General features: G+C 40.6%; 2 protein-coding genes across 3 annotated transcripts; one reads left to right on the plus strand and one right to left on the minus strand.

The window, feature by feature from the left end:
* Positions 1-328: 328 nt before the first annotated feature.
* Positions 329-5,290, plus strand: cdkn2aipnl (CDKN2A interacting protein N-terminal like). Its single transcript, XM_056242754.1, has 3 exons — positions 329-588; positions 1,360-1,471; positions 5,157-5,290. Exons 1-3 carry the CDS (start codon positions 374-376, stop codon positions 5,160-5,162), a joined length of 333 nt encoding a protein of 110 aa, XP_056098729.1. The 5' UTR covers positions 329-373; the 3' UTR covers positions 5,163-5,290.
* A 276-nt stretch (positions 5,291-5,566) lies between these two features.
* On the minus strand, positions 5,567-22,281 carry ube2b (ubiquitin-conjugating enzyme E2B (RAD6 homolog)). Of its 2 annotated transcripts, XM_056242765.1 has the most exons (6): positions 22,124-22,281; positions 10,704-10,784; positions 10,586-10,611; positions 8,453-8,542; positions 7,578-7,666; positions 5,703-5,849 (listed from the first exon to the last, which is right to left on the minus strand). In XM_056242765.1, exons 1-6 carry the CDS (start codon positions 22,165-22,167, stop codon positions 5,721-5,723), a joined length of 459 nt encoding a protein of 152 aa, XP_056098740.1. In that variant the 5' UTR covers positions 22,168-22,281; the 3' UTR covers positions 5,703-5,720. The 2 variants fall into 2 exon arrangements, with proteins under 2 accessions (XP_056098742.1, XP_056098740.1); XM_056242767.1 differs by lacking the exon at positions 7,578-7,666 and having other exon boundaries at positions 5,567-5,849.
* Positions 22,282-23,754: the final 1,473 nt, after the last annotated feature.

Genomic DNA, 23,754 nt, shown 5'->3' on the forward strand with positions numbered 1-23,754 from the left:
AAATACTAAAGGATAAGCTATACTTATTTGTGGGATGCCTATATTGATTATATGACTTGATATCATAGAAAATCAAAAAGTGGGAGAATTCCTATGCAATATGCGAAATATATACATTTGAAGTGGATCATAACCTTTCATCAAGGTTATACATGAATATTGAACAATACCTGTTCTTGTCTTAGGCCAACTTTGATGAACTTTTTTCGATCCACTTCAAATGTTGATTCCTGTATAAGAATGATTCGATTACTGTTCCTGCAGGTGCACTCCGGGCCAGCTGGCGGCGGTAGTGGCGCTAGTGCTCCACAATCTGCTCTGCCAGCCGCCAATAAAGCGAGGAGGAGGAGGAGAGTGACGTCACATCTCCACCATGGCGGCCGCGGATGTGGAGGACTTCATCGGGCAGAACCGGCTGTTGTCGGACTTCATCGAGACGTTTCGCGGCGTGTCCGAGAGCGACAAGCACTGGAAGTCCAGGAGGGAGTTTTTATTCAGAAACATCTCGAACTACGAGGAGGAGCCTCGCGTGGACCACCTGCTCGCGCTGTCCATGGTGTGGGCCAACCACGTGTTCCTGGGCTGCAGGTCAGGGGTCAGGCCGCAAGAGTCACGTGTTTCCGCACGGGAATAATATTATGGTTTAGGTTATTGTGTTTTTTTTTTATCTCACAATTCTGACGTGCATTTGCGAGTTTTTTAAGCTTAGTTAAGCTTCTAAACCATTATGAAATGCCAAATAGTATTATATAATATATCACGAACATGTGATATCAAACCAGTCTGACTAACGAAAATTGTAACTAATAGGTTGTTTACATTTATAATACATGCTAAACTTGCCCCGGACAAACATTTATGAAAGTCTTCGTTTTATTTGAGAACACAGTTCAGCGCCAGCCTTCCACTCAGACTCATACTTTGTGTGTGTGTGTGATGTGATGTGATATATATATATATATAGAAAGAGAGAGTCTCAAATACTGGTAAAACTGCTTGTTTCAAGAAGTGTGTGTGTGTGTGTGTGATGATCTCCTCTGTGTATCTGCAGGTATAGCCCAGGTGTGTGTGTGTGTGTGTGTGTGTGTGTGTGTGTGTGTGTGTGTGATGATCTCCTCTGTGTATCTGCAGGTATAGCCCAGAGACGTGTGTGTGTGTGTGTGTGTGTGTGTGTGATGATCTCCTCTGTGTATCTGCAGGTATAGCCCAGAGGTGTGTGTGTGTGATGATCTCCTCTGTGTATCTGCAGGTATAGCCCAGAGGTGTGTGTGTGTGTGATGATCTCCTCTGTGTATCTGCAGGTATAGCCCAGAGACGTGTGTGTGTGTGTGTGTGATGATCTCCTCTGTGTATCTGCAGGTATAGCCCAGATCTGCTGGAGAAGGTGGGAGAGATGGCCGAGGGGATCGTAGTGGAGGACGCTCCTGTCTTCAAGACCAGAGATGAACTGATCAAAGAACAGCAGCAGAGGGTACACACACACACACACACACACACACACACACACACACACACGAGATCTGTGCAAGCTGAGGAGTATAATGCAACACATCTGTCTGATCATGTTTTACTTCAGAAGAGTTGCACAGTTTAAAGTGATAGTACATAAAAAATGACAATTATCCCATGATTTACTCGCCCTCAAGTCACCCTAGGTGTGTATGACGTTCTTCTTTCAGACGAATATAACCAGAGTTATATTAAAAAATGTCCGATATCAGGGTTCCAGACTGCGACCATTTTTTGAGAATGTGCGAGTTAAATGTTATGTGGTCGCATTAGTGCGAGTGGACGCTTGAGCAACAGAGCGCCGCTGTATCAGCTGCTGCAGTCCGTAACTTATGTTCAAAATGAACGAGTACATCATGAATCCATTTTCCAAACCGTGTTTTTGACTTATCCTGAATCACTACGGTACGCCTATAATAAGTGTTTATATTCAGACTGTTTTATCCCGGGCTCGTCTCGGCTGCGGAGTAGCCCAGTGCCTGCGTGACTCGCCATAGACATTAACGGAGAGAAGTAGCTCCGGCTACAGTGTTCTTCCGCAAGACACGTGCAGTTTATTTATTGACGAACGTAGACGTCACGCGCATTGCACACTGATGGTGAAACGCGCCAATTACGAATTCAGGAATTAAAGAACATAAAAATGGTAAAAAAGGTCTCCCGAAACACAGAGCCCCTTCCTCCTACGTCTTTACAGCGGTTATATTTTCCTCTGTCGACCGATTACTCTCATGATCACTCGACAGAGGAAAAGGGAATTATTATAAAATGCAGAAGGGAAGGAGTGTGAGATTTCTGCTTTTTGTTACAACTATAAACTTTGATAACGAAAAATCTGTATCAGTTTATTATAATACTCTAATCTTTTAAAATGTAATGCATACATTTGAATGTTTAATGATTTTTAAAAGATAGAAAGATGATAATAGACAGATAGATTGTATATAATTCAAATGTAAAATGCTTAAAATTACAGATTAAAATTACTGTCCAAAATCCATGAAAATCCTGAAATTTGGCAATGATAATTAATATATTACAGGTATTTCTGCTGCAACACAGAAAGTGTTTGCTAGCCTTGGTCCATTAAAACCACTATTCATCAGCATGCATTGATTAATCCCATGGCATGTAGCAAAAAAAAAAAAAAAGGTGCGACCAAATCATATGTTGGTGCGACTAACTGAGAAAGTTGGTAGCACCAGTGAAAAAGTTAGTCTGGAGCCCTGTCCGATATGCAAATGTACGATATATCAGTCATCATATCGGTATTGGCTGATATATGTTCATTTTTAATAATGTGTGTGTGTGTGTGTGTGTGTGTGTGTGTGTGTGTGAGGCTGTTGCCAACTAGCGTGAGAACATCATCACGTCTGGCGTCTCAGTGAGCTTTGGCTGATCTACGGTTCAGTCCGTGTCAAATCAAAGAAACTTCCACAGCTCAAATGTTTGATTTTGTTAATATTCTTTCTGAAAAAAGACAAACATTAATGGTGAAGAAAGCCAAAATATTAATTGTCATGAATGTAGATTTACTCAGAGGTTTTTTAAATCACTTTAGAAAGATGGCAGCAGCATTTTCTCTTTACTCAGAGATTGGTATGTTTATCAGTGAAATCTGTTGACGTTAGCAATATTTATGTCATTATATGCCAACGGTGACCGTTCACAAATAGGAAAAGCAAGTTTGCATGGCTGTAACTCAAGAAGTAATACAGATATCGGTTTAGATAATAAACTCTTCTTTCTAGTTTCAACATTGTCTGTTGGTCAGATATTCCTCTTTATAATAATAAAGTATCAGCTGTGTGCAAAGTAACCCACATTTGTTTTTTAGCCAATTTACTCTCGGAGCCGCATTGGGATCTCCATATCTCTGGGATTGAACCATATAGGCCCTTTAAAATGAAGATACCAAAATAAATGTTTGTTAAAACCCAGAATCTAAAAGGATATCAAGATAACTTTAATACTTCTTGAGTTACAGCCATGCAAACTTGGGGGAAATAACATAAGCTCAAGATGTGCACAAATTACTCTCGGAGCCGCATTGAGATCCCAATATCTCTGGGATTGAACCATATAGGCCCTCAAAAACACGGATACCAAAAGAAGAGTTTGTGAAAAAGCCAAATCTAAAAGGATATTAATATATCTGTATTACTTCTTGAGTTACAGCCATGCAAACTTGGAAAAATAAGTGTTTTTCCCCATTTTTGAACAGACATATAATGAAAGATGGATAAAGTCAACAGATTTCACTAATAGACCAATCTCTGTGTATAAATATTATAATGATGCTGTCATCTTTCTAAAGTGATTTATACCCTCCTGTAATTTGGCCTCCTCTACAAAACAGTGGATTACTGAGCAAATGAAGAGTTTGGTTCCAAAACGCGATAAACGACATTTAAAAAAAAAAAAAAAAAAATTAGTTACTGCAAAAATCAGTATTGTATCTGGTTGGTATTGAAAAGACAATGTTTAATTTTAAGTAAAATGCGATATCCGCCGTGTTATTCTGTCATGTTTTCTCCCTTTCTTTCCAAACCGCGACAAACGCCAGTCTCTCTTCTCTGCAGAATGCGATATATCCGCTCTCAACCAATCACAACGCACCATTCCACTCTCAACCAATCACAACGCACCATTCCACGCAATGTAATGTTTTCACACCGAACGCGAATAGAGCGTCAAATACGCGTTTAGTTAGACGCTTGAACATTCGCTCGAGTTCACATTTTTCAACTTGCGCGGAAGACGATCGCGGCAAACGCGTCGCCCAATTCGCGTCATTCGCAACGCCCGGCACGAATAATGCGTCTATTCGCGTCTTTGCATTGACTTTGTATGTAATCTACTCGCGCAAATAATTAAATTCGCGTTCGGTGTGAACACGCCATAACGGCAGCGCCTTAAATACACCCGGCTTCCTATTTTTTCTTATCTATTTTGTACTTTTCGATCAACAAACAAACAAAAAAATGAATAATTTTGACGGCATTGATGAACCTGTGGCTGTTTCTGCGGTGGGTGAGAAACGTAAGGCATCGAAATCGAATCATTTACGGGAGGAGATTAAGAAGACGAGGCACTCGAGGAGGAAAAATGTTTTCAATCTTCTTTACAGTTCTTAATAAAAATATTATACTAATAAACTTACGTTGTTGTGTATTTTCAACAGCTTCAATATGAGAAAAAACGACTTTTATATTGATTCAATGGATTTATTGCATTTTGGGGGAAAAAATAATCCGTTTTTATAATAAATCTTTGAAAATCAAAACCTAGATTTTAATTTTTTTTATGACCTACAAATGCTATGTGAAAGTTTGAAACAGAAAATAGTGGTTTTCATCTTTCCACTTTCTTGGTAAAGAAAACACATTTTTACTCAAATTAATCTAAATGGATTTATTGCGTTTTGGAACCAAACTCTTCAAATATACATGTGTGACATTTAATATTTTGGCTTTCTTCTTAATTTATATATTTCTTTCACCAGAAAAAAACTATTTTAGCAGTGAGCCTCTGGTTGAGTCGAGCCCTCTGACCCGTCAGTGTTGAAGAGTACGAACAGAGGGTTTGAGTGAAGATTAATGTGTGTGTGTGTGTGTGTGTGTGTGTGTTCCTCTTGTCTTCCGCAGCGGTGACGGAAGGACTCGCCGGGGATCAGATCCTGAAACACACCAGCCTTCATTGACTAGCTCTCACAGTGTTTATATTTTGTTACTATAATGTTTTTGTATTAGCAACAATAAAAATGAACTCATTGTCTTCACTCCAAGTCTGAATATTTTTTACTTTTTTTTATACAGCATTTTAGAAGTATAAATGTTCCTCTGATAAATTCACAAAAGCTAACTCTCCGAACATCATATGCACACGCCCTCATTTACTGTCTGCTTTTATATTTGAAGCACAAACATGTGAGCGTAAAGATGTTATCAAATACAGATACAAAAAGATGATCCCATAGTCAATCCTCAGGTGCTTTTACAGGCGAAACGGGCATGAGATTAATCTTCAGATATATTACTGATGTGTAACTAGAGAACGCAACATTTGCCAATAATCTGCACTGCTTCAGTTTAAATCAACCGCATCAATCCGACAACAGCACATCTCAAGCTCTGTTAGCAATGACTTACCATGCAGTTAAAATAAATAAGCACACAAATATAGTTCTCCTGTGTGTGTGTGTGTGTGTGTTACGAGTCGACCCAGCTCTGCTCCACGATGGCAGACACTCTCTTCTCGTATTCTCGCTTGTTCTCCTGATAGAGCTGGGCCGCCTGGCTGTTGGCCGGGCTGTTGGGGTTCGGCTCGTCCAATAGAGACTAAACACAATCACACAGGCATTATGGGAAGAGATCTGAATGAGCACAACAATAAATCCACTCGTCACAGACTCACTACAGCAGAACTCTAGCCATTCATTGGTGTTTCTGTTCTCGTCACACATCTTTAGTTTTTTCATTGTAAAAAAATTGTTTAATTAAAATGCTTTTTTGGTTTGTTTAATGGCCTGCAATCTTCACAAAACCCATTACAAGTAACGTGTGAGCATTTACTCGACTCACACACACACTCAGTATTCCTCACAGTGGTTAAAGTCCCCAACTTTATCCATTAAAACTCATCTTTCATCACCAAAATGACATTCACACATTTTTTCGCCTTAAAATATCTTGAATGTAACTCGACACCCTCGCCTCATTAAAAAAACACTGTCGATTTATGAAATTACACATGGCTTGTCTTAAAGCGTATTAAAAACACCATATAAACAACATTAAAGCTGGATTTACACCACAGGGGGACTTTAAAAACATTTCAAACCTACAATATGTTAAATTACACAAATATGCTTTATATATATTAATCTCACGTTATTAAGCGATGTATTTGCTGTTGACCTTTGATCTAATTAAACCATACTAAGCAAACACGACTGTAGATTAATCTTCATTTTTGTTTGTGTTTATTGTTTTACTTTCTTCTGTTCTGAGATCAGAGGATTATTCACTGTCGGTGTGAAAGGGCCTTTACTTGGATAAAAATGGGAACTTTTGATTATTAATTATTAAAATCGCACAGGTGAGACACGTGATGAATCGGTGTGTGTATAATTATTTTGTATATATAAATACACACACATCCATGTATATATTTAAGAAAAATGTGTTATTTATACATAAAATATTTAAATTATGAATATATAGACACTATATACATGCAGATATTTCTTAAAGGCACGCGTGTGTTTTCATTTATTCTAAATAATTATACACACTACACACACATGTATAATGTACATTTTGGATGCGATTAATCGTTGCCCAGCACTAATTAGTTTGTATTATTTTGTATTTAAATGTCCAGCTCTTTTTATTATAAGAAGTTAAGTTATTAAACCTATGACAAAACTTTTTTTGAGCAACTTATTTAAATATCATGATAATACCGTATAAGTAGTGTATTATCAATACAATTATCCTAACATGTGAACCTGATCCCGTCACACGCCTGGTTATAGATACAGGTGAAACTCTTAAATTAGAATATGGTGCAAAAGTTAATTTATTTCAGTAATTCAACTTAAAAGGTGAAACTAATATATTATATAGACTCATTACATGCAAAGTGAGATATTTCAAGCCTTTATTTGTTATAATTGTGATGATTATGGATTACAGATATGAAAACCTTTCACAATATTCTAATTTTGAATTTGGGGGTTTCATAAGCTGTAAGCCATAATCATCACAATTATAACAAATAAAGGCTTGAAATATCTCACTTTGCATGTAATGAGTCTATATAATATATTAGTTTCACCTTTTAAGTTGAATTACTGAAATAAATGAACTTTTGCACCATATTCAAATTTAAGAGTTTCCCCTGTAGAAACCGTTGAAGTTTACAGCGTTATTGACCCGGTTCTCCAGAAAGGTTTAAATTTAAGTATCAACTTATTAACAGAGACAACATGCAACATATGTGCAAAATAGATGTCACACCACAGGAGCGTTTAGAAACTGAAGAGTAGCAAACCCATCATGCACCTGGATGGATGTCAGAATGGAGGAGACGTCATACGTGGGACTCCAGCGGTTCTGGAGAATGTCTAAACATATACTGCCATCTGCATACACTAGACCACAACAGAACAGCGTCAGTCACACACACTGCAGACCTGCGCACGACGGGCTTTCGCACCGGAGGAACCGTTCACAGTTCCACGACTATTGGTGGAAGTCCACGGATGTTGGCGCGTTCGCACCGCAGGAACTGGGAACGATTTGAGCTCTAGGAACTCCTTTGAGGAACTAATTTACTCGTCCTTCAGAGTCGGTCTAGACCAGCGCTATAGGAGCTACAGTGGCGTTAGTGTTCTCTGATTGGCCGAACGCACGCGGAACACCAGCACCCGCCATTTAAAAAAAGCTGTGTAAACACACAGATTATAGCCTATATATTTACTCCACAAACTAACTCTACGAACATGTAAAACAGGGATAGATGGACGTCTCAAGCTTTACACTGAGGAGAAACTCCAACACAACTCTGAGGAGACCGAGAGAATCATGATGATGTGTTTCTGCTCAGCAACACTGGATATCAACACACGGCATACGCTAATAACTCTTCATCACTGTCGACTATCTGTGTATTACAGCTCTATATAATAACGTATGAGACAGCACTGTCCGACAGATCGTACACTAATGAACAGGAGAATGCGAGCGTTTGTTCTCAGCGCCGTCAAAATAAAAGTCTCAACAACGAGCGTGTCAGAGTTTCTGCCGGCGCTGCGAACGCAACCAGGAAAACATTCCTATGGGAACCATTAGTCCTCGGGGAACCACCCTGGCGGCCAGATCCTAGAACTACCGGTGCGAAAGCCACTATTACTTCAGAACCACTAACAGCAGCTCACCGTTGGGGTGAAACATTTTGGAGATGAAGCGAACCGTAGGAGGCTTGTTGGGATATTCTTCTGAAAATTCAATAACGAGTTTAAATGTTCCTGCAGAGAGAGAGAGAGAGAGAGAGATGACTCAGATGAACACAAATAACATCAGACATGACCTCTATGCCCTGACACTACTCAGTTTCGGGGCGGCACCACCTTGTGGTCAAAAGTTACAATTAAATTTCCAAATATGCTAATAACTTTTGAATAAATTAGCATATTATAATGAAACTGATCTTAATAGATTCCTTGGGTCATACCTAGAACACCAGTTTTGCCATAGTCAGCCAAACTTCCTGTCCACCATTTTGATTTTCGTCAAAATCAGAAAAATTCCACCATTTTGATTTGTCAAAATCGTTAAAAAAAATCCACCATTTTAATTTTCATCAAAATCGTAAAAAAAAAAAGTCCACCATTTTGATTTTCGTCAAAATCGTAAAAAATTGAACTTAATTACAAATTAACATCACATCAAGCAACAACCTTTTGTGGTTTAATGTAAAAATAAAGACTAGAGCTGCAACAACGAATCAATAATAATCAACAACGAATTTGATTAGTCGATAATAGTATGCGTTTCTATGGAAAAACGCATCTGAAATGTAATCGCAGAGACGGACTGAGCTCAAGTTATCAGAAGCACAGACTTTATATTAACTCTTTCCCGGCTTCGGTGTTTCCACTGTTGTACGGTAGGGGGCGCTATTACTTCTGAAAGAGGACTGAATGTCCTGATGAAAACAGGCGAAACCGAAACAAGCGATAGAAGCATTGCTTATGCACATTGTAGTGTTATGAAATTTGGCACACTGATAAAGGACAGTCTGAACATTAACCACAGCAATTTTGGAGTCTCTAACTCAATCCCTCTAGCGCCACCAACTGTCTAAAGTTGCACTCATGTTTTTGCTAATAACTTTTTCCTATGACGTCATTTTTACGCCATGCGTAAACATTAAATTAATAAAAAAATTACAAAAAATTCAAACCCCTACTAGGCCGTTACTCTGATTTTCACGAAAATGTAACCAGATCATCTTCAGAACATGCCATCAAAGTCGATTCGTCATATCGTTCTCGAATAACTCACGAACGAATTCAACGAAATGGCCACTAAATGCTTTAGCATATTCTGACCAAACTTCGTGTTTATGACAACAGTTTCGGCACAGCGCCACCTAGTGGCCAGGAGATATGAAAAATTGCTACTTTTGCTGAATGCTTTGCCCAAATATCACAAAACTTCTCTTCACAAAAGTTCTTTTTAGATTCAGTGCAGCATGCCGAGTCGAACAATACCCAGTTTTTCATATCGGCCATTTTAGGCGTCGGCCATCTTGAATTTTATCAGCCATCTTCTATATTTTACGAACGCATTGGCGTATTGTTACGAAACTTGGTATGTGCCATCGGCACCATTCCCTGACAGTACTCAAAGTTTTGGGGCAGCGCCACCTTGTGGTCAAAAGTTATAATGAAATTTCCAGAAAGCTAATAACTTTTTAATAAATTAGCCTAATCAGCCAAACTTCTTGTCCACCATTTTGATTTTCGTTAAAAAAAATCTAAATCAAACTTCTAGACAGTTTATCCGATTTTCAGCAAAATCGAATCATATCATCTTCAGACTGTGCGAACAAAAACTTATGGATTTCGTGTCGATAGACGAAACCGTTTTCGTATATCTTTTAGCACATTAACACATATTAATGAGGCACACTGAACAGAGATAGGTCCACTATATTGTTTTCTCCGCAGTCGAATTGCACCATTGTTTAGACGACAACCTTAAAGCATGATATGGAATAAAATTAAAATGATTTTTCGTCCAATTAATCGGTTAACCAAAGAAATAATCAATTGGTTATCAATATAATCGATAGTTGCAGCCCTAAAATGGAACATTAGGAGTATTTATGACTGTGAAGCTGCTTTGAAACAATCTGTATTGTAGAAATAAAGCTGACTTGACTAAATATACGTCAGGAAAGTTGGACCTAAGCCTCGCATAGCTTATATAAGCCGCTCTCAGATGAATAATCAATGGTTATTAACTAGTGTTGTGTGTTATGGAGGAGTCAAGGACTGGCTCACCATCTTCAAAGGGCGTTCCTACAGGCCTGCAAGGAAACAGACATAATTCATAAATAATAATAATAATAATAAACATCTACTGTAATGGCTGCCATGAGTCTCACTTTATCAAACGTACCCAAAAATCACAGCGTTCCACAGCATGATGTTGTTTTCTGAAGGAGCACCACTGACGCCAGTCGGAGGATCTTCCTGAAGTCTGTAAACCAACACGAGAGAGCTTCAGATCATTGTTCCTCATTCAGGGCTTCAAATCATTCACAGAGACCAGAATACAAACTGTAAAGTGGGACAATAGGCCTTTAGATGGACCCTTTACTGGTTTGTTATTGCTGACAGGCCGATCCTCTGGTGAATAATGAACATCTCGCATCAGAATCAACACATTCAGATGGACTTCACTGGACTGGCGCTGTTGTTTGGTTATGATGAATAGACACTAAGCTAACACAGGGCTCGACATTAACGCTTGTCTGGGACACAAGTGGACTTTTTGAAGGGGCGAAAGAAAGAGAATTGCACTTGCTCGACCGGACAAGTATCCTGATGTGAATACCATTATGATTAAAAATGTGACACTGATTTCATTCAACCGCTCAATAAACAAGTAAAGTCACTTACATTTGAGACGCAATATTGAGTTTTTGTTCTGTTTCAGCAGCGAATTTCATAAACAACTGCCTCATTCCTGAATGAATCAGCCGTTTGAACGAATCATTTGAGGCAAAGATTCAATGATTGATTCATAAACAACTGCCTCATTCCTGATTGAATCAGCCGTTTGAGGCAAAGATTCAATGACTCATTCATAACCAACTGCCTCATTCCTGATTGAATCAGCCGTTTGAACGAATCGCTTGAGTCAAAAATTCAATGACTCATTCATAAACAACTGCCTCATTCCTGATTGAATCAGCCGTTTGAACGAATCGCTTGAGTCAAAAATTCAATGACTCATTCATAAACCACTGCCTCATTCCTGAATGAATCAGCCGTTTGAACAAATCGTTTGAGGCAAAGATTCAATGACTCATTCATAACCAACTGCCTCATTCCTGATTGAATCAGCCGTTTGAACGAATCGCTTGAGTCAAAAATTCAATGACTCATTCATAAACAACTGCCTCATTCCTGAATGAATCAGCCGTTTGAACAAATCGTTTGAGGCAAAGATTCAATGACTCATTCATAACCAACTGCCTCATTCCTGATTGAATCAGCCGTTTGAACAAATCGTTTGAGGCAAAGATTCAATGACTCATTCATAAACAACTGCCTCATTCCTGATTGAATCAGCCGTTTGAACGAATCGCTTGAGTCAAAAATTCAATGACTCATTCATAAACAACTGCCTCATTCCTGAATGAATCAGCCGTTTGAACAAATCGTTTGAGGCAAAGATTCAATGACTCATTCATAACCAACTGCCTCATTCCTGATTGAATCAGCCGTTTGAACGAATCGCTTGAGTCAAAAATTCAATGACTCATTCATAAACAACTGCCTCATTCCTGAATGAATCAGCCGTTTGAACAAATCGTTTGAGGCAAAGATTCAATGACTCATTCATAACCAACTGCCTCATTCCTAATTGAATCAGCCGTTTGAACAAATCGTTTGAGGCAAAGATTCAATGACTCATTCATAAACAACTGCCTCATTCCTGAACGAATCAGCCGTTTGAACGAATCGTTTGAGTCAAAGATTCAATGACTCATTCATAAACAACTGCCTCATTCCTGAATGAATCAGCCGTTTGAACAAATCATTTGAGGCAAAGATTCATTGATTCATTCATAAACAACTGCCTCATTCCTGATTGAATCAGCCGTTTGAACAAATCGTTTGAGTAAAAAATTCAATGACTCATTCATAAACAACTGCCTCATTCCTGAATGAATCAGCCGTTTGAACAAATTGTTTGAGGCAAAGATTCAATGACTCATTCATAAACAACTGCCTCATTCCTGAACGAATCAGCCGTTTGAACGAATCGTTTGAGTCAAAGATTCAATGACTCATTCATAAACAACTGCCTCATTCCTGATTGAATCAGCCGTTTGAACTAATCATTTGAGGCAAGATTCAATGACTCATTCATAAACAACTGTCTCATTCCTGATTGAATCAGCCGTTTGAACGAATCGTTTGAGGCAAAGATTCAATGACTCATTCATAAACAACTACCTCATTCCTGAATGAATCAGCCGTTTGAACGAATCGTTTGAGTCAAAAATTCAATGACTCATTCATAAACAACTACATCATTCCTGAATGAATCAGCCGTTTGAACGAATCATTTGAGTCAAAGATTCAATGATTCATTCATAAACAACTGCCTCATTCCTGATTGAATCAGCCGTTTGAACGAATCGTTTGAATGAATGACTCAATGGGTGCTTCTCAATATCCCTCCTCGTCTCCTCGATCTTTTATTATTTATTACTAATTTCTACCTTTATAAAGGTAAAAAAAAAATCCCTCAGGGTAAATATCATAAATATAAAGATTTAAATATGTCAAAGCTTATTGAACACTGATGAGGATATTGCTTCAGATTCATTATATTTGTTACTTTGACATTTCTTCTTTTAAAGGATAGTTAGGTAATAGTTCACCCAAAAATGAAAATTATCCCATGATTATTGACCTGACGCATGATGTAGGAGTAGCGTAAGCTGAGGTGAGTGTAGATGACCTCTGACCCGACGCATAACCTCTGACCTGACGGAGCAGCGTAAGCTCAAGTGAGAGTAATGACCTCTGTCTGACCTGATGCATGACGTAGGAGTAGCGTAAGCTCAAGGTAGAGTAGATGACCTCTGACCTGACGCATGACGTAGCAGTAGCGTAAGCTCAAGTGAGAGTAGATGACCTCTGACCCGACGCATGACGTAGGAGTAGCGTAAGCTCAAGTGAGAGTAGATGACCTCTGACCCGACGCATGATGTAGGAGTAGCGTAAGCTCAAGGTAGAGTAGATGACCTCTGACCTGACGCATGACGTAGCAGTAGCGTAAGCTCAAGTGAGAGTAGATGACCTCTGACCCGACGCATGACGTAGGAGTAGCGTAAGCTCAAGTGAGAGTAGATGACCTCTGACCCAGAGATGGGGACTCGAGTTTGAGACTCGGACTCGAGTGCGACTTAAGTCCCACACACAGTGACTTCAGACTCGACTTGAGACTCGTCCTCGAAAGACTTCAGACTCGACTCGGACTCGAGCTGCGGGACTCGTGAACAATGTTTAATTTTAGGAAACGTCTGATGAGCTCGCTGTTATCCCCCTCCCTCCGTTACCTATAACCTGCCTACGTAACCACGTACTACGTGGCCTATTGCTGGCAGCGCGCGCGCGACCACACATGAGAGGATAACAAACAAAAAGTTTGACTGCAACGGCCGCTGCTGAGCCATTCATCGTTAGCTTTGGGTTAAAAAACTTCAAACAAGACGCGCTCAAAAGAAGCGCTCAATGCAAAATATGCAGTATCACGATAAAAGATTCTGGCTCAACCACATCTAATTTTATCAGGCATCTGAAAACGCACCCTGATAGGTGAGTAAACATGTTTAGCTCAGCATTGACCATCTACCGTTAGCTTGCTTATTGCTTTAGCTACCTAACGTTACGGGAGGTTAACTCCGACTGTCTTCCTTATGAAATATGAATGAGCGTTTGTTTAATTGCCAAACTTGTGCTGGTCGATTAACGTAACGTTAATCATTTACGTGCCGCTGGCTGCCCGTTGTCTACAAACAGGTTTATTGTTGATCATGTAACGTTACTGTTTCATTTAGTTATAACGTTACACTGGTTTGAGAGTCTGGGATGTGTTGACTTACAGTATATAAGCTATGATTAGTTGCATAGGCAGTGCAGCCAGAAGAAGCCAGAAATGTTTTGTGGCCCATACCTAGTGTGTTAAGAGAAGAGAAGGTTAACCAGTCTGTTCTCACCCTTTGGATTTTTTTATTTCTAAACATTTTGTTCTTAACAAGTTACATGCCAAAAGTTGGTCAGTTGCTTCACATTTACACTAAAGATTTTGAGCATTTGAATGTTTTGCAAGTGCACTGTAGTGTTAAAAATTTCATTTGGATGCAATAGTTTATTTGCATTTAGCTACACTGATGTTTTGCACTAAATAGGAGTGTGTCAATTTTACTGTTGTGAGTTATATCATTTTCTATATTTGGTCTTATGTCTTGGTATGTTCAAGCTACAAGGCAAAATAAAGAAATTAACTAAAAGTAAAGCATTCTTGGTGTTTTTGTCATGTTGTAATAGCCTGTTTACACTGATTATATACCAAAATCAAAGCTGATACTGTATGCTAATAGATAAAGGAGTCATAATAACATATGGTACCACTTTATTTTGATAGTCCACTTTATACATTCTACTAACTATAAGTAACTTTGCAGCTGCATGTCAACTAACTCTCATTAGAGTATTAGTAGGCTTAATATCTGCTAATTATATATTATAATATCTTATTTTGTTGGTTCCCCAACAGATATTCTACTGACTATAAGTAACTTGGCAACTACAAGTCAACTTGTTCTCCAAACCCGAACCCACATCATAACCTGACAGTCTACTAATACTCTAATGAGAGTTAGTTGACATGTAGTTGAAAATGTACATGGTTAGTAGAATGTCTAAAGTGGACTATCGAAATAAAGTGTAACCTAACATATTACATGCTTTGAATTCCTTATATAAAGTTATGCAGTGTTCTAAGCAACCTGGATGGGTCGCTGTACGTGATGCAACACTTATAACCACAAGAGACTTGAGACTTGACTTGGACTCTAGTTCAGAGACTTGAGACTTGACTTGGACTCTAGCTCAAAGACTTGAGACTTGACTTGGACTCTAGCTCAGAGACTTGTGAGCATCTCTGCTCTGACCTGACGCATTATGTAGGAGCAGCGTAAGCTCAAGTGAGAGTAGATGACCTCTGACCTGACGCATGACGTAGGAGTAGCGTAAGCTCAAGTGAGAGTAGATGACCTCTGACCTGACGCATGATGTAGGAGCAGCGTAAGCTCAAGTGAGAGTAGATGACCTCTGACCTAAAGCATGATGTAGGAGCAGCGTAAGCTCAAGTGAGAGTAGATGACCTCTGACCTGACGCATTATGTAGGAGCAGCGTAAGCTCAAGTGAGAGTAGATGACCTCTGACCTAAAGCATGATGTAGGAGCAGCGTAAGCTCAAGTGAGAGTAGATGACCTCTGACCTGACGCATGATGTAGGAGTAGCGTAAGCTCAAGTGAGAGTAGATGACCTCTGACCTGACGCATTATGTAGGAGTAGCGTAAGCTCAAGTGAGAGTAGATGACCTCTGACCTGACGCATTATGTAGGAGTAGCGTAAGCTCAAGTGAGAGTAGATGACCTCTGACCTAAAGCATGATGTAGGAGTAGCGTAAGCTCAAGTGAGAGTAGATGACCTCTGACCTGACGCATGATGTAGGAGTAGCGTAAGCTCAAGTGAGAGTAGATGACCTCTGACCTGACGCATTATGTAGGAGCAGCGTAAGCTCAAGTGAGAGTAGATGACCTCTGACCTGACGCATGACGTAGGAGTAGCGTAAGCTCAAGTGAGAGTAGATGACCTCTGACCTGACGCATGATGTAGGAGCAGCGTAAGCTCAAGTGAGAGTAAATGACCTCTGACCTGACGCATGACGTAGGAGCAGCGTAAGCTCAAGTGAGAGTAGATGACCTCTGACCTGACGCATGATGTAGGAGCAGCGTAAGCTCAAGTGAGAGTAGATGACCTCTGACCTAAAGCATGATGTAGGAGCAACGTAAGCTCAAGTGAGAGTAGATGACCTCTGACCTGACGCATGATGTAGGAGTAGCGTAAGCTCAAGTGAGAGTAGATGACCTCTGACCTGACGCATGACGTAGGAGTAGCGTAAGCTCAAGTGAGAGTAGATGACCTCTGACCTGACCCATGATGTAGGAGTAGCGTAAGCTCAAGTGAGAGTAGATGACCTCTGACCTGACGCATGACGTAGGAGTAGCGTAAGCTCAAGTGAGAGTAGATGACCTCTGACCTGACGCATGACGTAGGAGCAGCGTAAGCTCAAGTGAGAGTAGATGACCTCTGACCTGACGCATGACGTAGGAGCAGCGTAAGCTCAAGTGAGAGTAGTTGACCTCTGACCTGACGCATGATGTAGGAGCAGCGTAAGCTCAAGTGAGAGTAGATGACCTCTGACCTGACGCATGATGTAGGAGCAGCGTAAGCTCAAGTGAGAGTAGATGACCTCTGACCTGACGGATGACGTAGGAGCAGCGTAAGCTCAAGTGAGAGTAGTTGACCTCTGACCTGACGCATGATGTAGGAGTAGCGTAAGCTCAAGTGAGAGTAGATGACCTCTGACCTGACGCATGACGTAGGAGCAGCGTAAGCTCAAGTGAGAGTAGATGACCTCTGACCTGACGCATGACGTAGGAGCAGCGTAAGCTCAAGTGAGAGTAGTTGACCTCTGACCTGACGCATGATGTAGGAGCAGCGTAAGCTCAAGTGAGAGTAGATGACCTCTGACCTGACGCATGATGTAGGAGCAGCGTAAGCTCAAGTGAGAGTAGTTGACCTCTGACCTGACGCATGATGTAGGAGCAGCGTAAGCTCAAGTGAGAGTAGATGACCTCTGACCCGACGGATGATGTAGGAGCAGCGTAAGCTCAAGTGAGAGTAGATGACCTCTGACCTGACGCATGATGTAGGAGTAGCGTAAGCTCAAGTGAGAGTAGATGACCTCTGACCTGACGCATGATGTAGGAGTAGCGTAAGCTCAAGTGAGAGTAGATGACCTCTGACCCGACGCATGACGTAGGAGTAGCGTAAGCTCAAGTGAGAGTAGATGACCTCTGACCCGACGCATGACGTAGGAGTAGCGTAAGCTCAAGTGAGAGTAGATGACCTCTGACCTGACGCATGACGTAGGAGTAGCGTAAGCTCAAGTGAGAGTAGATGACCTCTGACCTGACGCATGACGTAGGAGCAGCGTAAGCTCAAGTGAGAGTAGATGACCTCTGACCTGACGCATGATGTAGAAGTAGCGTAAGCTCAAGTGAGAGTAGATGACCTCTGACCTGACGCATGATGTAGGAGCAGCGTATGCTCAAGTGAGAGTAGATGACCTCTGACCTGACGCATGATGTAGGAGCAGCGTATGCTCAAGTGAGAGTAGATGACCTCTGACCTGACGCATGATGTAGGAGCAGCCAAAGTCCTTTTAGGCAAGTCATGCCACTCGGCCGCCATCTTGGCAACGCCTCCGGGCAGCTATTTCCGACTAACAAGACCAGGCTCCTATCTAAATGAATGGGCAGAGAGTCAGAACTGCACTTTCACTGGTCATCGGGACATAAAAACTGCATGTATAGAAACAGCAGTAAAATATGATAAAAATCGCTGAAAAAGTTTGATGACTTTGCCCCAAAAGAAGGTTTAAAACACCTTTTTCCCCACAGGTTATACTTTTACTACGCATGCGCAAGGGTTCACGACACCAACTTCATTTACGTCTCTATCCAGAATGCCGGTGTCGTGCTCTACAGCACATACTTAGAATGTAAGGTAACATATTTGTGGTCGATATAAAATGCTTTAACTACTGTAACAAGGTTCAGATGTTATGGAAAGAAGGAGGCAGGAACCGGCGAACATTCAACCATTTTAATAAATAAACAAATCCAAAAATGGAAGTATGCCAGCAGCCCCGGATGAGCTGCTGGCCACACAAAACAGAAACAAAACACAACATAAAATCAGGCCTGTTCCTCTCTCGATCTCCATGTCGTCGCTCCACCTTTTATGCCTCCGCTCCTCCGTGAGAGATACGAGACGATGCGTCGCGCAGGTGCCGCTCATCAGTAATCACGCCACCGGCCTCACGCAGCTCTCTCACGTCCCTCGTCCTCGGCCTGCTCGCCACAACTACCTTGGTAGTCCGGTGTTTTCGCGTTGTTATCACCCTCTTCCATGTGGATTCCATCTGATCTTGCACACAACAGTGACAACACCATGGCACAAAACAACTCGCTGTCGCCAAATCGTCTCCGCTGTCGCAAACCTCAACTGTGCGCATGCGTCAGTGGAACCAGACGATAGGCTTAAATGTTTCCCGGCTTGACTGTTAAAAGCAGACGATTGGCTTTCCAGCGGGAGGGGCGGGACATATGCATACAACCGCCATCTTTGACGTTACAGGTTTTCCCTATATAGTTGTATTGAGGATTGAGGAAGTGGCATGTCTCTATATAAATAGTCTCTGGAGCAGCGTAAGCTCAAGTGAGAGTAGTTGACCTCTGACCCGACGCATGACGTATGAGTAGCGTAAGCTCAAGTGAGAGTAGATGACCTCTGACCTGATGCATGATGTAGGAGCAGCGTAAGCTCAAGTGAGAGTAGATGACCTCTGACCTGACGCATGATGTAGGAGCAGCGTAAGCTCAAGTGAGAGTAGATGACCTCTGACCTGACCCATGATGTAGGAGTAGCGTAAGCTCAAGTGAGAGTAGATGACCTCTGACCTGACGCATGATGTAGGAGCAGCGTAAGCTCAAGTGAGAGTAGATGACCTCTGACCTGACGCATGATGTAGGAGCAGCGTAAGCTCAAGTGAGAGTAGATGACCTCTGACCCGACGCATGACGTATGAGTAGCGTAAGCTCAAGTGAGAGTAGATGACCTCTGACCTGATGCATGACGTAGGAGTAGCGTAGGAGTAGCTTAAGCTCAAGTGAGAGTAGATGACCTCTGACCCGACGCATGATGTAGGAGCAGCGTAAGCTCAAGTGAGAGTAGATGACCTCTGACCTGACGCATGATGTAGGAGCAGCGTAAGCTCAAGTGAGTGTAGTTGACCTCTGACCCGACGCATGATGTAGGAGCAGCGTAAGCTCAAGTGAGAGTAGATGACCTCTGACCTGACGCATGATGTAGGAGCATCGTAAGCTCAAGTGAGTGTAGATGACCTCTAACCTGACCCATGATGTAGGAGCAGCGTAAGCTCAAGTGAGAGTAGTTGACCTCTGACACATGATGTAGGAGCAGCGTAAGCTCAAGTGAGAGTAGTTGACCTCTGACCCGACGCATGACGTATGAGTAGCGTAAGCTCAAGTGAGAGTAGATGACCTCTGACCTGATGCATGATGTAGGAGCAGCGTAAGCTCAAGTGAGAGTAGATGACCTCTGACCTGACGCATGATGTAGGAGCAGCGTAAGCTCAAGTGAGAGTAGTTGACCTCTGACCCGACGCATGACGTATGAGTAGCGTAAGCTCAAGTGAGAGTAGATGACCTCTGACCTGACGCATGACCTCTGATCTGACGCATGATGTAGGAGTAGCGTAAGCTCAAGTGAGAGTAGATGACCTCTGACCTGAGGCATGATGTAGGAGTAGCGTAAGCTCAAGTGAGAGTAGATGACCTCTGACCTGAGGCATGATGTAGGAGTAGCGTAAGCTCAAGTGAGAGTAGATGACCTCTGACCTGAGGCATGATGTAGGAGTAGCGTAAGCTCAAGTGAGAGTAGATGACCTCTGACCTGAGGCATGATGTAGGAGTAGCGTAAGCTCAAGTGAGAGTAGATGACCTCTGACCTGAGGCATGATGTAGGAGTAGCGTAAGCTCAAGTGAGAGTAGATGACCTCTGACCCGACGCATGACGTAGGAGTAGCGTAAGCTCAAGTGAGAGTAGATGACCTCTGACCTGACGCATGACGTAGGAGTAGCGTAAGCTCAAGTGAGAGTAGATGACCTCTGACCTGACGCATGATGTAGGAGTAGCGTAAGCTCAAGTGAGAGTAGATGACCTCTGACCTGACGCATGACCTCTGACCTGACGCATGATGTAGGAGTAGCGTAAACTCAAGTGAGAGTAGATGACCTCGGACCTGACGCATGACGTAGGAGTAGCGTAAGCTCAAGTGAGAGTAGATGACCTCTGACCTGACGCATGACCTCTGATCTGACGCATGATGTAGTAGTAGCGTAAACTCAAGTGAGAGTAGATGACCTCTGACCCGACGCATGACCTCTGACCTGACGCATGATGAAGTCGACGCCTCGCGGTTCAAACAACAAACTCAAGCTCCTCCCACATTTCTCTTTAAAAATTCTCCTTTTACACTTCTAATTCGTGACTGGTGTTTTGTTTTGCTCTATCCTCTGCGCTTTCACATTCGTCAATGCGGCATGCATCGGGTCATAGGTCATGTGTTGGGTCAGAGGTCACGCATCAGGTCAGAGGTCACTCTTCCGCCGGAACTAGACTCGCGTGAAGCCATTACAGGAAGCCAGTGATTATAGTTTATAAAGTTATAAATATGGATATTTTTCTTACAACAAACGCTACTCCTATATCCTACTTCATGCATCGGGTCAGAGGTCATGCGTCAGGTAAGAGGTCATGCGTCGGGTCAGAGGTCACTCTTCCGCCGGAACTCGATTCGTGTACAGCCGTTAACGGAAGCCAGTAATTCTAGTTTATATTATAAAGTTATAAATATGGATATTTTTCTTCAGAAGGCCTTTATTAACCCCTGGACTGGATTAGTCGTATGGCTTCTAAATCTCACCCCCCATTCTCTGCCATTATAAAGCTGGGAAGAGCCTGGATATTTTCTAATATAACTGATATGATTGTGTTTGGCTGAAAGAAGAAAGTCTTACACACCTAGGATGGCTTGAGGGTGAGTAAATCATGGGATAATTTTTATTTTTGGGTGAACTATCCCTTTAAATTACCTCATGTCTTAAAGCACATAATATTACAATAATAATGAACGTAAACAACTTACAGAGCTCTTACTTTTTTTTGGTCCTGAGACTTCCACAGAAGATATATATATATACATGTAATAATATTTAGACCAATTCTATTATTGATTGCTATCAGGATGTGAAGAGAGTTGCAACCAGATATTAACCTACCTTTAATATGAACTGACAACTTCTAAAGTATTTTTTTAATCTTAGTTAATATTAATACATTATTAAAATCAAAAGATGTATGTTAATATCATTGAATAGACCTGAGCTGACATGAACTAACAAGAAAACATTGTATTTTTGTTTATTAGCTAATGTTGGCTAAGATTATAAAATACAGTAACATATAAATTTCTTATGGTTAGTTCATATTACCTAAAGGGACCTTATTATAAAGTGTTACCACTTTCTTTATTTATAAAAATGAGTCCAGAATGGCGATAAATTGGTATGTTTACTGTGAAGCTCTTTCACGTTATTGAGCAGCTGGTTAGTAAGAGCTGGATCTCCAAACCTACACCAGAAGTGCTTTCCAAGCCTGCCTATGATGCCCACAACTACTGTCTACCCTGAGAAAAGGTACTGTAGTACTGTACTATGGTACTGTGGAGAAAAGCACCAGGAATGAGCTTTCTGGCGCAGGCCTAGCTAACGCGGCTAAAGGCTAGTCGAGAGTATATAAACAAAGCGCGCGTTTGGCGTCACATCAACACACAACACTCATGTGAAATCACAAACCTCTTAAAGTCTCTCATAAGCCTTCGTCTCGCAGGAGTAGACATGCTTTATTATCGCCGGATTATGTCATAAAACGAGCAGAACACCGTCAGATTGGGGAGGATCGGGGTGAAGAGCCGGTGACGTCACCCGTGACGCCATAGACCTGCAGCAACCGCAGTGGCGCTCACACACTCACATAACATAACACAACACAACATTATTAATATCAATTTAAACCTGTCTTAGTCATAAATAACACCATTTTAACTCTAAGCATATTGAAGTTGATTAATAATAATAATAATTTGAAACAACATATCAGCGTTTTGTCCTCCGGCCCACGTAAGCCATTTTCATCATACAACCGTTTCTATACATGATTGTGTCCGTTTTCTTGTACATTGTTGGGTATATCAGTAATAATTCTCTCTAATGTATATATTTTTTAGGGCTGTCAAACGATTCATCGCGATTAATCGCATCCAAAATAAAGTTTGTGTTTACATAATATATGTGTGTGTACTGTGTATAATTATTTTTAATACATAAATACCCACACATGCATGTGTATTTAAAAAATATTTGTAAACACAAACTTTTATTTTGGATGCGATTAATCGTGATTAATCGTTTGACAGCCCTAATTTTTTGCAATTATATCATTTATTTTAACAATTATAATCAAGGTTTTTAGCTTGTCCCCCTTGTTGTTGTTTTTTGGACCTAACCTTTAAATGAAAGTTGGACAAATTAAATGACATCATATCATAAAGTAGTTATCTCCTCTTTTGGAGGGAAAACAATGTGGAAAAGTGAGTGAGATCCTTGATTATTTTAACCGTCTATTTTTACCAATTTTATCTTTCAAATTTGATGTGGCCAACCTCAGTATGTCCACCCTGTTAAGGGAAATATGGATAAAGTAGAAAAATCATACTTTTAAAATTTACAGTTTTAAAGAATTCTTTATTTGATCTGAAATTATTTTGTCCGCCCTATTATCAGTTTGTCCATCCTGTTAAGTAGTTTTTGACAATAATTGAACAAAATCAGCAAAAAAAACACAAAAAAAAAAAACACACACACTAATAATTCAGTGATAATTCAGTAATTCATAATTATGACCTGGTACGTCATAATTATGATATGTGAGTCTGATGTCATGATAAAAAGTAAAAATTACGACTTAATGTCATAATAATGATTTTAAGTCATAATTTGGATTTAGTATCTTGTAATTTGCGACTTTTATGTAATTAATTTATGACTTAAGCCATAATTTCGACTTTTTATTTCATAAATATGATTTACCAAAGCACTTGAGCACTATAAATAGGCCTTTCTTTACCGTATCTTCTACTATATTTATTTTATCTATTACTGTTTACCCCTAAGAATCAAAATAAGTTTCACGCAGTTTCTGATTCTGAAAATATGGCTTTTCTAAACAAAGTGTCACACATAATATATATATATATATTCAAAATGATGTTGCAAAGGATTCGCTACTTTCATTTATCAGAACTGGGACATTTGGTCTCACTTAATTGTTAGGGTTTAAATATCCCCAGGGCACTGAAATAAAAAAAAATATTTATAATAATGCTGCGCATGGATGAATCGTTTAATAAACACGGCAACATTCAGTA

The sequence above is a fragment of the Rhinichthys klamathensis genome, unplaced genomic scaffold (genome assembly GCF_029890125.1).
Source record: "Rhinichthys klamathensis goyatoka isolate OS25496 unplaced genomic scaffold, OSU_Roscu_1.1 h1tg000750l_1, whole genome shotgun sequence".
In the NCBI taxonomy this organism is placed as follows: Eukaryota; Metazoa; Chordata; class Actinopteri; order Cypriniformes; family Leuciscidae; genus Rhinichthys; species Rhinichthys klamathensis.